Source organism: Lissotriton helveticus, chromosome 2_2, assembly GCF_964261635.1.
Source record: "Lissotriton helveticus chromosome 2_2, aLisHel1.1, whole genome shotgun sequence".
Taxonomy (NCBI): Eukaryota; Metazoa; Chordata; class Amphibia; order Caudata; family Salamandridae; genus Lissotriton; species Lissotriton helveticus.
In genome coordinates, this window is record NC_136060.1 from 424387004 (window position 1) to 424401155 (window position 14152).

Here is a 14152-nt window from a genome sequence, read left to right on the forward strand (position 1 = left end):
AACATTAAAAAAGTTAAAAACACCACAAAATAAAAATGTTATGGCATGACACGGAGGCCAATATTATGCAAATCTCCTTTATTGCATGCTCACAGCAGCAACAATGATGAGATCTAGAACTTCAAGAAACATTCCAACAGAGTATATAGTCCGTGTGCACGCAGTGATCTCACTTCTTTGTTGCTGCTGCTCACAAGATAAGTACTCTTATTTTTTCTCTGCATGGTGTATGCTTGTTTGAACTGGTTTGTACTTCAATGTGGGAGGTTCATGATTGGGTGATTGCTCCCCCTATCCCCCTCCCCAACCTCTATGCAATTGAATGAAATTTGTTTGCTCATGTTTTTTGCTTCTTTTTGCGCGGCTTCCCCGACCGTCGGGTGAGGTGCCGTCTTCCTGCTCCTCCGCCCTTCTAATTGTGGGCCAGCACGTTTCTTTGATTCCCTCACTGGGGGCTGGTGGATTTCTGTCTCGCCGTAATCCCCACATTGGGACCTTGAGAGCTTTGCTCTCGCCGCATTGCCGTATCATACTTTCCCCCTGGAGACGGGCGGAGGCATTCTCCCTCCACCTCCTCACCCCCTTTCCTTCGCGCTTTCCTCGGCTCTTTCAGGCCGAGGAAAGCCCTTCTCGGACAGGACCCGCGTCTTTCAAACGTGGGTCCCGTGTTAAGTGCTGCTGCTACTCTCGTCTCCATGACGACCCTGCGGCCTCTCCCAGAGATCAGCGAGGCTGAGTGGGGTTGCCACGGGTTCGGGAGTCAATAGAGTTCTCCGTTTTAGACCCCGGAGACCTCCTTTGAAGTGCTGACTTCTCGAGCACGGCATTTTCGGCGCTTGTGGAGGTTCTCTCTTACCCCCGGCCGAACTGACTTCAAAGCCTCGCTCCACTCGCGGATTCTTCTTCCAGAGTGCCTGAATAAAGCACATTAAAAAAAAGGAAGAGTCATGAGAGTAGAGGAGGGACAAATAGCTCCTTACTGATACAAATAGAGAAAGGACTTACAGACCCAACTGACTGTTACCATAACTACCCAGCGTCCATTTTGTTGCTCAACATTCCTCCTTTTGACAGTTACTATCTCATTATTCAGTCCACTCTTCTTGACCTCAATTCGTTATGTATTCTGATCCTTCTACCTCCACTATGGAAGATAAATTAGCGGAACTTATTGACAAGGCCCTATATAGGGTAATGGGGTCTCTGGATGACACCATTAACAAAAAAATTTAAAACCTTTCTAAGACAGGCTGGCCACCCATGAGACCCCAAGAGGAACCTACCAAGGCTACGACGAGTCAAAGGAAAAGACGGATCATCGTGAACCCCCCTGAGGGTGCCAAGAAGCCCTGGGGCTCCAACCCTATATTTTTGAACTCATGCTCTGGCAGTGACAATGACGGAGCCTCGGGCACACTGAATGGGCAGTTCAGATGCCCGTACCTTCCTATCCCCATCGATAGTGACAATTGGATGGAGGATGAGATTGATCTCTCATACTCCTCGGACTTTGATTCTGATGAAGAGGAAGGCGAAATCAGAGATATTTCAGGTGAGGCATCAGGGGCTTCAGGGTCTAAATTGGAAATCCTTGACCCCTTTGGGGAACACTTGTTTGACCCACTCCTCATTAAACACCCCTTTTCCCCAGAATGGGTCCCTTCTCACCACATTGGAGAATACCTCTCCTTCTGGCTCTGAGGTCAGATCTCATCTCGGATTTGAGTGTCCCTGCCCCTTCCTACCCGATAAAATAGCTATGACCCCTGAGCTGGACAACAAGGTAGTGGCATTTATTGCCAAAACTGGAAAGGACCCGAGAAGGGGACTCGACAAGGGTCTTAAGTCCTGCCAAGACAGGCTGTTGGATATCACGGGCCCACTGACCAAAATGTTCGAGTTAGCAGAAGGAGCCTACGTTACTAATACTCCCATTGACCCAAAGGAACTGCGCCAGTGGGCGCAAAGGGCACTGTGCCTTCTAGGCAACGCAAACACTGCACTTTCTAACGAAAGGCAAAAGAGTGTGGTTTTAAAGATTTACCCCCAAACTGGCTGAACTTGCTACTAAAGAAGGGGGAGCATCCTCACAGGGCCTTCTCTTCAGGGAAGAATTTATCAGAGAAATGGCCAAATATATAGGAGTTTTTAACTCCATTCAAAAATCATAAAAAGATATTAAGAAAGTGTTTAACAATAGAGTTTTTACCCGGGCCTGGAGGATGCGGGGTCGATTCCCCGGTCGTGGACATTTTTCATCAAGACCCTTTGTGGGACGAGGAAGGAGGTCCTCCCAATCAGGATTTGGAGCTCAGTCGTCCTATCCCCAAAGACAAAGATTCCGCGAAAGGGGATTCAGAGGTGAAAGGAAGCCAAGAGGCTTTTCATAAGGTAAGAGCATCCAAAGACCTTTCAGATACCCCTATAAAGGTGGGAGGGAGACTAGCCCTTTTCTATGGGAACTGGAACATGGTGAGTCAGGACCCTTGGGTACTAGACACTGTCAAGGGATACAAATTAGAATTCATAGACTTACCTGTTCAGGAGAGGCTCACACAGGAAATGTGTTTCTCTGAAAAAGATTCCGCATTGGTGTCCCAGGAGGTAAGAGACCTATTTGCCAAAGGTGCAATCCGGGAGGGAAAAGAGACTGGCTTTGTCAGCAATGTCTTTCTGGTAGAGAAGAAGGAAAAAAGATGAAACCCGTTATAAACCAGTAAAGACTTAAACCAATGGGTGGTTTACCGCCATTTCAAAATGGAGGGAATCCACCTACTCAGAGATGTCTTAAGAAAGGGGGACTGACTTACTCGACTAGATCTCAAAGATGCTTACTTGACCATCCCCCATCTGACCCCCGCATTAAAAAGTTCTCCAATTCTTTTGGGAGGTCAAGCTATGGCCGTTTTGTAGCCTCCCCTTCGGGCTTTCATCAGCCCCTTGGTGCTTCACCAAGGTCCTTCGCCCAGTAGCAGGGTGGCTGAGAAACAAGGGAGTGAGATTAATTCTCTATTTCGACGATATCTTAATAATGGCCCAGTCCAGGTAGGTTGCTTCTCAACACACAACACTTGCAATAAATCTCTTGGAACACCTAGGTTTCGTTATAAACACAAAAAAGTCCTCAACAACTCCAACCCAGGTCACTCATTCCTTGGGTTTTTCAGTAAATACAGTCCAAGCATAATTGAAACTACCAGGGGACAAAGTCAGAAAACTCAGGAAGGAGTTAAGGAAAATTCTAAAGATTCACTCTTTTCCCCTAAGGACTTTAGCAAGGATACTGGGACTGTTGTCCTCAACTGTCCAAGCAATATATCCGGGTCCCCTATACTATCAGGCCCTTCAGAGGCTCAAAGCCATAGCCCTCAGGATGAATCCATCCTACTATCAGATGGTTTGCCTGGACACAGACTCCAGGAAGGAAATACTATGGTGGTTGAGAAATGCAGGGGCCTGGAACGGCAGAGCAATCTTCGGGGAGGAACCGTACTTAGTAATAAACTCAGATGCGAGCCTAGAGGGTTGGGGCGCCACGTGTGGTGATTCTTCAACGGGGGGACTTTGGACCCCCCAGGAAAAGGATCTACATATCAACTGTCTAGAACTACTGGCAGGATCCTTTGCAATCCAGAGCTTTACCAAGGATATGATGAAATTTTCAGTCATGCTTCGCGTGGACAACGTATCCCCTGAGATACGTGTACAAAAAGGGAGGCCCTCATTCGGATGTATGACGTTACAACGCAGGCTATTACAACGCCTGCCTTTACAACGCGGTTTTTACATCGCAAACCTTTACAACGCCTAGGGCTTTTAGGCGCTGGATTGGGATTTATTTAATTTACTATTTTAACTCCAGTCCCCGTGGATAGTAGGGAAGGTGTTGGATAGTAAATTAAATATATTCCCTATCCTAGAGCGCCCCCCAGCGCAATGCGTTGTAATGGTTTGTGTTGTAATGACCGCGTTGTAATGGTAGTGCGTTGTAAAAGTTTCGTTGTAAAGGTTGTTTACCCCTCATTCGAAGGGTCTTTTGGACCTAGCCAAGAATTTCTGGGCATACTGCCTCAACAAGGGCATCTCAGTCATTGCCGAACATATTGCGGGTTTGAACAATGGGGTGGCAGACTGGTTCTCCAGGAATTTCATAGATTCGAGCAACTGGAGGCTAGACAGGGAGGTTTTTCTTATGATCCAATCTCTGTGGGGTTCCTTTGGAATAGACCTCTTTGCGGACCGTCTCAACACTCAGCTGCCAGAGTTTTTCAGCTGGAGGCCGGACCCTCTGGCCTTGGGGATAGACGCGTTATTTCAGAACTGGCTTGGTCTGAAACCTTATGTATTCCCACCTTTTGCCATGCTTCCACGCCTCCTTGTTCAGGTTCGGAGAAACAAAGAATCTATGGTGGTAATAACTCCCCTGTGGAGATCTCAGGCATGGTTCCCCAACCTGCTGGAGACATGTGGATTTTCCAATTCTCATTCCTACCTTCGAGGAAATAGTGACAGGCCCTCAGGGGGAGCGTCACCCCCTTGTTCTTCAGGGCATCCTGTCATTGATGGCATGGAGGATTTCAGGAGACAGTGGCAGCGCCCGGGACTTTCGGAGGGTGCCTTCAGACCCATGATAGAATCATGGGCACCTGGTACGAAAAAAGCCTACAGATTGGCTTGGCGTAAATGGGTTTGCTGGTGCCTTCGACGGAATTACGATCCCATTTCAGCTGATGTAGTTCAGGTTCTCAATTTTTGGGCTGAAATCTTCGCTTCGGGCCTAGCTTATCGAACTGGTAACGTGTATAGATCGGCGATCGCAGCAGGACACTGCTTGATAGATGGTACCTCAGTAGGCCAAAACCTATTGACCAAAAAGGTTATGAGGAGTGTGCGTGTTTTAAATCCTCCTCTGCCAAAATACTCTGCTCTATGGGACGTAAGGGATGTCCTCAAAGTGATTGTCAGTTGGGGCGAGAACTCTACTCTCTCTCTAAGGAAACTATCCTATAAACTGACTGTTTTACTGTGCCTTGTCTCCTTCAGACGTGCTTCAGATGTTAAAGCCTTGGATAGTTCTAGTAGAGCTGATCCTCCTGAAGGAGTTTGTTTTTTCATTAAAAGACAAACTAAAACTATGTCAACCTCTGTTCTACCCCTTTTTCGCTCAGAATGAAAACTTGTGCGGGGTGAAGTGCTTGTTGGATTACGAAAGAAGAACTTTGGGTTTAAGAGGTTCTGTAGATCAATTAATTATATCCCACTGGATTCCCCATAGAGCTGTGCCCTCTCCTACCTTAGCTAGATGGGTTAAAAATGTCATGAAAGAAGCTGGTATCGATGTTTCAGTTTTTGGTGCTCATTCTCTTAGAGGTGCCTCAGGTTTCAAAGCTGGGTGGAGACCTTCTTGATATCCTTAGGACTGCAGATTGGTCAAATGAATCTATTTTCAAAAGATGTTACTTTAAACCTGCATCAAATGTTATTGATAATGTTTTGGACACCCTTTGAACTTGCATAGTATTGGCCTCTGTGTCATGCCATAAAATTTTGATTTTTCACAGCCCGCTGGGTAGAAAATCTAGATTTTATTAAGGACACGGAGGCTAAGATTATCCCACCTCTATTGATCCCACCCTAGGAATGTGATTTATCCTTTTGTTCATTCTTTTTTCTTGTTTTGCAGATTAGATGCTTCAACAGATCTTTCCGATGATTTCAATAAACTTTTTCTAAAGTTTCTAAGTTATCTTGTACGCTGCACAAAGAAGGGAGATCACTGTGTGCACACTGACTATATACTCTGTTGGAATGTTTTATTGAAGTTCTAGATCTCTTCATTGTTGCTGCTGTGAGCTACGCAATAAAGGAGATTTGCCTAATCTTAGCCTCTGTGTCCTTAATAAAATCCAGATTTTCTGCCCAGCGGGCTGTGAAAAATCTAAATTTCACTCCAATTTAAACAAGCATTTGCAATGCAATCGGCCTCGTCTTTGGGACCTTATATGTATTTAGCTATGCAGCACAATAGCCTGGGTGCTGAAACATCTACTGTTGTTTAACTTGGAGGGAAAGTAAGCACCAAGCTCCGTGACAATTACAATGCCAATAGCTTAAACTCACATAAATGTGGGACCTATTGCATTGCAAATGCTTGTTAAAACTTTATCCCACTTAAAGCCCTGTATACATGCCAACATTTATTGTGTAATGTAGCTGTTAGCATGCACGGTGATAAATAGGATGAATAAATAAATGGAAATGTGATCCGGTCCCCAATCAACCCTTTAGTAAGTCCACTTCATTATTGCCACCAAAACCTCCTGGTCTTTGAAGTAACATAACAAATTAGGGAAAACGTATTTAATATATTGTAATTGTTAAAGTGTGTTCATATAAATAATAATGAATGTTTAGTACTCTTTCATTGGTTCTATGTATTTAGTGGAGCAATACTATTTGGGAGAGTTTATTTACATTACCAACCAATGTGGATGGCCAGAGGGGGATTGTTATAATGCTAGTGAGCAGTCCTAGCTCACAGACTGGAAGCAATATTCACCTCTAAGAGCTTTGTAAATGACGTTCTGTTTCATAAAACCAGCATATGAATGTGTTGGATATGTACTGACTGAGACTATCTCTTTGAAGTGATTGTTGGTATGACAAAATCCTCCACTTGGAATAGATGATGAAATTTGGTCGGAATGCAGCATATTTGTCTTATTTGCAATACTAAATCTGTCAGAGTATTTTGGGCTGGACTTTCCTCTTCATTTTTCGTCTAGAAAGATGTTGAGTCCATCTTTGGGTCTCCTTTTTTCTCGGTCATATATGTTTAAATGTATTTCGCCTTAACAGAGATGACATCAAAACTCGACTACACAAAAGAAGTTGAGGCAGCAGTAATGCCTGGACAGACCATTTTTAGGTAATATAAGTTCTCACACTGGCATTAGAAACAAACTCTGGAATTAGATTTGAACAGAAAAAGAGCCAAGCATCAGTAAAATACTAGCGTAAGTAACTTGCTGTTTGAAAACAGCACTAAAAAGACATTCACCAAGACTGTGGAAGCCCTGAAAAACTGACACACAAACGTTGTAAATCAATGGACATACCACAACTTGGTATTGAGTCTTTATTCTTTGAAGATGTTTACCAGGACATTTCACGCATAAAGTCTTGCCACAGACATATTAAACTGTTACATGCAGCTCAGGGTAGACAATGTGGCTTCATTGGAAGGCTTCATTGAGAAAAAAATGATGAAAAAAAAAAACATTTTCACGCCAGAGCTCAATCACTGTAATAGCGGAATGCAGCCCAAGGCCAACCAGAATTGCTACCTTTTTTGGTGCAGAGCAAAAGCAATGGTTAAAAGTAACATAAAATGACCGGCTTCTACAAAGACCCCAGCCAGAGAGCAGCAATGTCTTATTGATTCAATGTATACTGCTGTAAATAATCATGCACCATTGGTATATAAAAGCTACAAGGCAGCATATCATTTTCATTCAGCTGTTTCGGCTTTAATGGGTGGCCCAACTGCCCAACACAATGTCAATCCATTTATCGATCTGGATGAAAGGCCGAGTAGGCCCCGCCAGGATCCGTTTCTGCGACCACAAAGTAACAAATCAATCTAATAGGAACATTAGCCAGCAGACAAAGGTTACGGATGGGGAATGTTCATTTAAGGAGTACTAGAAAAAGAAAACAAATCTGGAAGAAAAAGAAACTTTAAATATGAAGTAGTCGGAGAGCACCCTTTAAATGATTGATCTACTTAACAGTTCAAAAACCGCATTGTTTACCATAATGTTCTTTTATTTAAAAAAACAAATAAGATTGATAAATGAGAACCCTGTCTATAACAAGAGAGTCAGTTGGGCGCTGGCCTCGTGATGGCTGGGGTATAACACCAGCAATATTTGTCAGTCAGAAATGTGTTCACTTTAATATTACCAACTCCAGCTTTCATACACTTACTGAGGATTTATGATGCAGATCTCCTTGGTGGAACAGGTAACACGCACACCCGTAAGTCACTGTGAAGAGCATCATCATAACCCTCTGTGTAACATGATCAGCCCTGCCTGCATTAATGAAAGGATCAGATCTTGCAGATGATCTGAAACTTCAGAAGGATGACGAGACAGAGCAACCCTGCAGATGTTGCTGAAATAATTATCAGATCTGCAGACTGCGTGTGCTGCTGTACAGTGACATAAAGGTATAGTAACAACATGACTACTGTAAAGTCAGTGGCAGGCTGCCACTGATCAGGAAGTACTTACTTGTTGTGAACTTCAGTCTGGCTGCAGGAGGCACTGGGTCGCGGGCGCACAGCTGTGCAGCACTGCCGCGTGCAGTCTCCTCGCAATTATGTATATATTATAGTCCACATATAAATGGAACTGGAATTTTAGACTCCTTGCACATTAACAGTGCATCATGGAAGATGCAGTATATTAAATCTGGGAAGATGTGATATTTAACATTTTTAATTTTTAAACACAACAAAAAGAAAGACACATTATTTAACCGTAGTACATATAATAATACTGATTCCATTTTCAAAAAGATTACGGGAGTGATGTTTCTGAAGGCGAGGGGTTTGGAAATTTTAAATGTAACTTGATAAGCTACTGGGCGGTGGGAGCCATAACACAACAACCCAATTGCAAGCACTGAGTCCCACATTGCAAGTACCTCCACAGCCAGTAAATGTAGTGGATGCAGCAAGCACACAGAATGTTAGAGAGGTCCCTGTAGTCAAGCCAAGATAACTGTGGGGAATATGTAGATAACGCACTCGCCATGAGCCCAATACCATCATGATAGCAGGTATTGCTGGTACGCATCTGCGGTGTTTATCCTGCACTGTTGCCTCGTGGTATAATACTCCTGTAGGCCCCATGTGTATCCAGTCCATGGTCATGGTAGTAAGTGATATTCATGAAGCCCCCCACACATTGCTTGATCCTGGTATATTACTTATGCAGCCCCCCACACTTTGTTTGACCCTTTCCATTGGCCACTTGTTCCATTGCCATCTAACTCGTAAATCACCATGCAGCAACACTCCTTAGCCGTTATTTTCTCCAAACACCACAAACACTGTTTTTCCCTTCCCCACTTGCCATCTGGTATTCCCAGTTTGTGAGTTAACAAGATCTCACAAGATCTTGGCCTCAAAACGTGTCTTGGTAGCCATCTTTGGGTGCGGCTATACAAATCAGCCGCGTAAACATGCTTAACTTCACCAAACTTGAAGCATCAGCATTGTGGACCCTCTCCTAAAGATCCAGTGAACACTGAGCAAGGAAAAGGACAAACGCCATCTTGCATCTTACCTTGTGTTGGTTCCTCTACCCTCTGCGAACTAAAACGGTTAACCTGCAGAAAAAAGAGACACAGGTGGTTCCTCTACCCTCTGCGAACTGAAACGGTGAACCTGCAGAAAAAAGAGACACAGGTATTATTACCTCGATCATTCCTAAGATATGGACATCGTGCATACGTGACACAGCTGCATTTGAGCTAAGTGCACAGTTGAACTATTGCACTTAAAAGTTTGAGGAGATAGTAGTTAATACGAAGTTAACTCTGAGACTCTTCCAAATGAATTGAATTTGTTTAGGCTACATTTTACTCTTTCTTAAAACGTGTTGTGGACTTTACAGCGTGTGTAAGATAGTGCTTATAACTTGTTGAGGAGAGTGCACCACAAACAAAATGTGAGTAAATCCTGAGCCATGAAATAAAAAGGCATCACATAACCATTGTATCTTTAAGCACAATTAACTTGTAAAACCAGGTACTAGGATTGTAATTATTGTTTTATATTTGTACTGTTGAGTTTTCTTAAAGTCCTGTATGATTTCTTATGGTCTTGCTTCTTATCACTAGGCAAAGCATAATTCAGGGGACGCCTTACTTAGCATCATGAAAACAGCGTTGATCCTGCGTACCAACATGCCTGCTCAGAGTCGTGAAGGAAACCCTGATCAGCAGTTTACCAACTATTTTTTCTCTCTCATCCCAATCCCCTTTCCCTTCAGGAAGAATTGCCAGCCACAATTCAATAGACAGTGGTTGAGACTTGTTTCCAAGTGGAGTGGTGGACAAGGCATTGCCCTATCGGAATTGCCTGGAATTCAGATAAGTGGCCAAAGCTGACAGATAATCCATCCCATGCAACCATTGAAATTGGTAACATCTCACACCAATGTACAAGTGTTTGGTGGGTTGGTGGTGCAGTGGTGGTAGGGCTCATGGACTGATGCAGAAATGAATGCTGTAGAGACAGTACAACCAACTCAGACACCAGGTGTCAGTCAGGTGGTACGTTCTGAAAATGAGGATCACTCTAGTGTCAGTAGTGTTTCTGTCAGTGGAACCATGAGTATGTGTGAAACCAAGTGTTGCAGTGCAGGAGGTGTAAATGTGGGTGACACTACTTCTGTATATAGCAAACAGAACCTATAGCCTAATATACCATTGTATTTGTTTGATGAACTGAGTGTCTGTACACCTCTGAGGAAATACTGTTAAAAATACAATGTGACATGATGTAATGTCATTTACAATTTGTACATTCCTAGAAAAACATAGCGTTGGACATGGTCCTTCTTAGGGGAATTTACCCCAAATCTTTTTGGCTTTTTCCTCCTCTTTGCAGACTGTCCAACAGACCTTATGAATCTGGGCCCCTTCCCACTGCACTGCAGAGAAAAGGTGCACATGCCCGCATTGGGCAGGTGGTGTGTATGTGATGTGTTTAGGTGCCACACCTCTGTGCAACCTGTAAACAGGAACACCACATACCCAGGGTGGGTACGGCCCTGGATAATAGTGAGACATAGTACTGAGTGTGCCCCCCCAGTGGATAGTCTGTCAACCCTGTATTGGGTCCGGCATTGTAGGCATAGGGACGCTGTTGAGCCCCTGCCTGTGTTGGGTAACACTTACTCTTAGCCAACCCTGAGTGGGTCGTCCCATACCATGAGGGTGCCCACCCAGAGAAGCCCTAATGGGAACTGGGGGTACATATGGATGTTTCCTGCCCAGGTAGTGAGGAACCCCCCATGTGGGGCTTTTCCTGCCTTGGAGTTTGCATCTTTCAAAGGGATACTCCTGGGGTGTTCCCGATTCTCGTGCATAGCCTCAGGGCTCTGAGCATGTTCTCACTGTTAAGGCAGTCTGGCGGTGCGTGCGCCTTCCTACACAGGTTAGGAGGAGGCACTGACATGGTGTTCAAAACCATGGGCCGGTCTGCCAACACAGATCTGGGAGTGTGTACTTGCACCTGTGAGGTGTTACTTATGCACCCAGCCTGTCATTACAGGTCGGGGTTTGTGCCCTGGCCCTTTTGCTGTTTTGAATGCATATCCAGCCTGCCATGGCAGGCTTGAGGATGTGCCCTGTCACTTATGGCATAGGGAATAGGTGACCCGGCTGCCATCGCAGACCGTGAGAGCATACCTGCATCCCTGGTGTTCTAACACCCAGATCAGGCCTGCCACTGCAGTCCTGTGTCCACTCACTTGCGCCCATGGTGCTAGTGGCAAGGTGCCCGGCCTTCCGTTGGAGACCTGATGTGCGCAATTGCACTCGAAAGGGGGTCGACCCAGGCAGGGTGGTCAGCATGATCTCACACCTAAGGTGCTAGGGCCTGGGTAAGCCCATGGCCCAGTCTGCCATCGTCGACAGGTGTATGCGCACAGGCACCTTTATAGTGCACAATAGTCCACATCTCCCCAGGTAGTGAGGAATACCTCTGTGTATTTTCTCTACCTATGAAGCTTGCTCTTCTCGTAGGTTAACATGTGGAAGTGGTTGGCCGGGCCATATTAGTGGATTACAGTGGAGCAGCCTCATGATCAACATGGGCCTATGCTGATCACATTGAACAGCGCAGATAATTAGAGAAAGTAGATGTAAGCAAAAGGGGACCGGTCTCTGGTGCTGGTAGTGAAATACTCAATGCTGACTGTATCCACTTGGGTTAGACGACTCCTACAGCAGATGAAGATTACCTTTTAAATGGAAGTCATCAAGGGGATCAAGACAATTCATGTCAAGAAGTGGCAGTTACCAAATAACTGTACCACTGTCGACAGCCCGCTGCCATCTGTCTGCGTCAGCATACTGACGCGATTGCAGCGAGCGGAATGATTACGACAGCCGATTTCGTTGGCTTGCCAGACCAAGCATGTTCTCTGGAAAACCGATTCACAAGGGCATTCTAAGGTCGGGAGTGCTGATCTGGCTGTTCTTTGTGCTCGGTGTCTCGGATGTTAAAAAATAAGGTAGTTGGGCACAGTGTAAAACAAAATTATCTAGCAATCTCAAGGGTCAAGAAGGCACAGTGGAAAATAAGTGCATCCATTCTCGTAATGGTCATAGAGGAGTCATATTTTCAATTGTCAATATAGAGGGCTATACCGGCTATTAAAAGCCCTCTCCAGCGTTAAAGGCCCCGAGCCGAAGGCGATGGCCTTTAACAAGGGAGAGGGTCTTTAATAGCCGGTATAGCCCAGCTACGAAGGGCTATAAGGCTATTAGAACATTCTGCCACAAGAGGGAAGAGTGTTCCAACAAAGAAGAACAAAGCCTTATGGGAGAGTGAGGGGATTGGAATCCCCTCAGGGTCTTTGAAGCCTTTGTTTACAGCCAGCGCTGTGAACCCAGAATCATTGGAATGTTGGAGCTCCAGGCTTATACCAGCCATTATAAGCCCGGAGCACTCCATTGTTTTCAATGGAGCTCCCAACATTCCAATGTTCTAATAGAGATTGAAGAACAGAGGGTTATCCATGCTCACTGTGGAGAATGTTCTTCTGTACTAGATAGCGAACAGAAGTTACATGATCCAACTGTCAGTTCTAAGGGTGAAGAAAGGAAGGTATGTCCGTGCTTCTAATGGAGAGATGTTAAAAACATGAGGAAAGGAACAGTTTATAAGCTCTAGGATAGGTTATCAAAAAATGGCTGTACACATGGAGAAAGAAAGGTAATTTCAGTGTAGGGTTTCTCAATTTGCCCAACCTATCAACGGATGGTATTCTTTTCATGGAAGGAAGAGACATATTTACATTTGCAAATCATATAAAGATGATAGTGTGTATGAGCGACACAGTTGTTATACATACAACACTTTTTCATATTTACAAATCTCGATGCCAGGAGTCACAGCCAGGGCATCATTTTTTTTGTAAAGTTCATAATTTGCAATGTTAGTTCAATAGTGTTGAAACAAAGCCATACCACTTTTCTGAGGTGTCTAGATCCTGGGTGATTCTGTTAACCCGTTCTATCCATTTACATTCCATCCCTTGTAGAATCTGCCCCATGTCTCCTCCTCTTTCTTGGAGGGAGACCTTTTCAGTGACCTGCAATTTTAGATCTTCTGCTGTCTGTTTTTTTCTTTGTAATGTGTGACCACAGGGGCATTCAGGACCATACATCTTTTCCAGCTTCATCGTTGGCAAATACATGTCTTGATGGGTTGTGATGTTTGTCCAATGTATGGCATATTATACGGACACCCAATACAGTATACCACATTCCGTGAGTTACAATTTGAGAAGATATTTAAATATTGTTTAATATTCTTATGCTCAAACACCTTTGTGTCCTCTCTTTTGATAAAGACCTGCACAATATGAAAGCATGTTTTGCAGATGGGATGAAAGCTATCTCTGCTTGGATGACAGAGAACTTTCTCCAGTTGAATGCCAGAAAAACAGAGATCAACTGCTCTGGTCCCTGGACTGGTGGCTGACAGAATTAGGCGCAGCACCTACCCCCAAAGCTACAGTAAATAATCTGGGCTTTCGCCTAGATCAGACACTAACTGTGAAAGGTCAGGTAGTTGCTACCACTGGCACGTGGTTTCATATGATGAGTCTGTTGCACAGATTCTTTCCTCTTCTTCCACTCTCGGTGCACAAAACCATCAGCACGGTGCTGGTGACTAGCCGCCTTGTCTACTGCAACGCCCTTCTAGCCACCACAAACTAGTCTTTACTTTCCAAACTTCAAGTGGTCCGAAATACAGTGGGCCGCCTGATCCAAAATCTGCCTTCCAGCCTCTACTCCCCTTTTACGCTCGCTCCTTTTGCTTCCTATTCACAAAATAAAAAAA

General features: G+C 44.6%; 1 protein-coding gene across 6 annotated transcripts in view; it reads right to left on the bottom strand.

Annotated features, from left to right (window-relative positions):
• LOC144821867 (uncharacterized) overlaps positions 1–14152 on the bottom strand; it is a 299860-nt gene that overhangs the window by 128891 nt on the left and 156817 nt on the right. For 4 of the 6 annotated variants that reach the window (XM_078679022.1, XM_078679024.1, XM_078679023.1 and 1 more), the window contains exon 4: positions 9357–9457. In XM_078679022.1, coding sequence (XP_078535148.1) covers positions 9372–9457 — 86 coding nt within the window. In that variant the 3' untranslated portion in view covers positions 9357–9371. Of the gene's footprint in view, positions 1–301; positions 915–2536; positions 2674–9356; positions 9458–14152 lie in introns of those variants that run through there. The other 2 variants (XM_078679021.1, XM_078679025.1) reach the window with 1 other exon arrangement.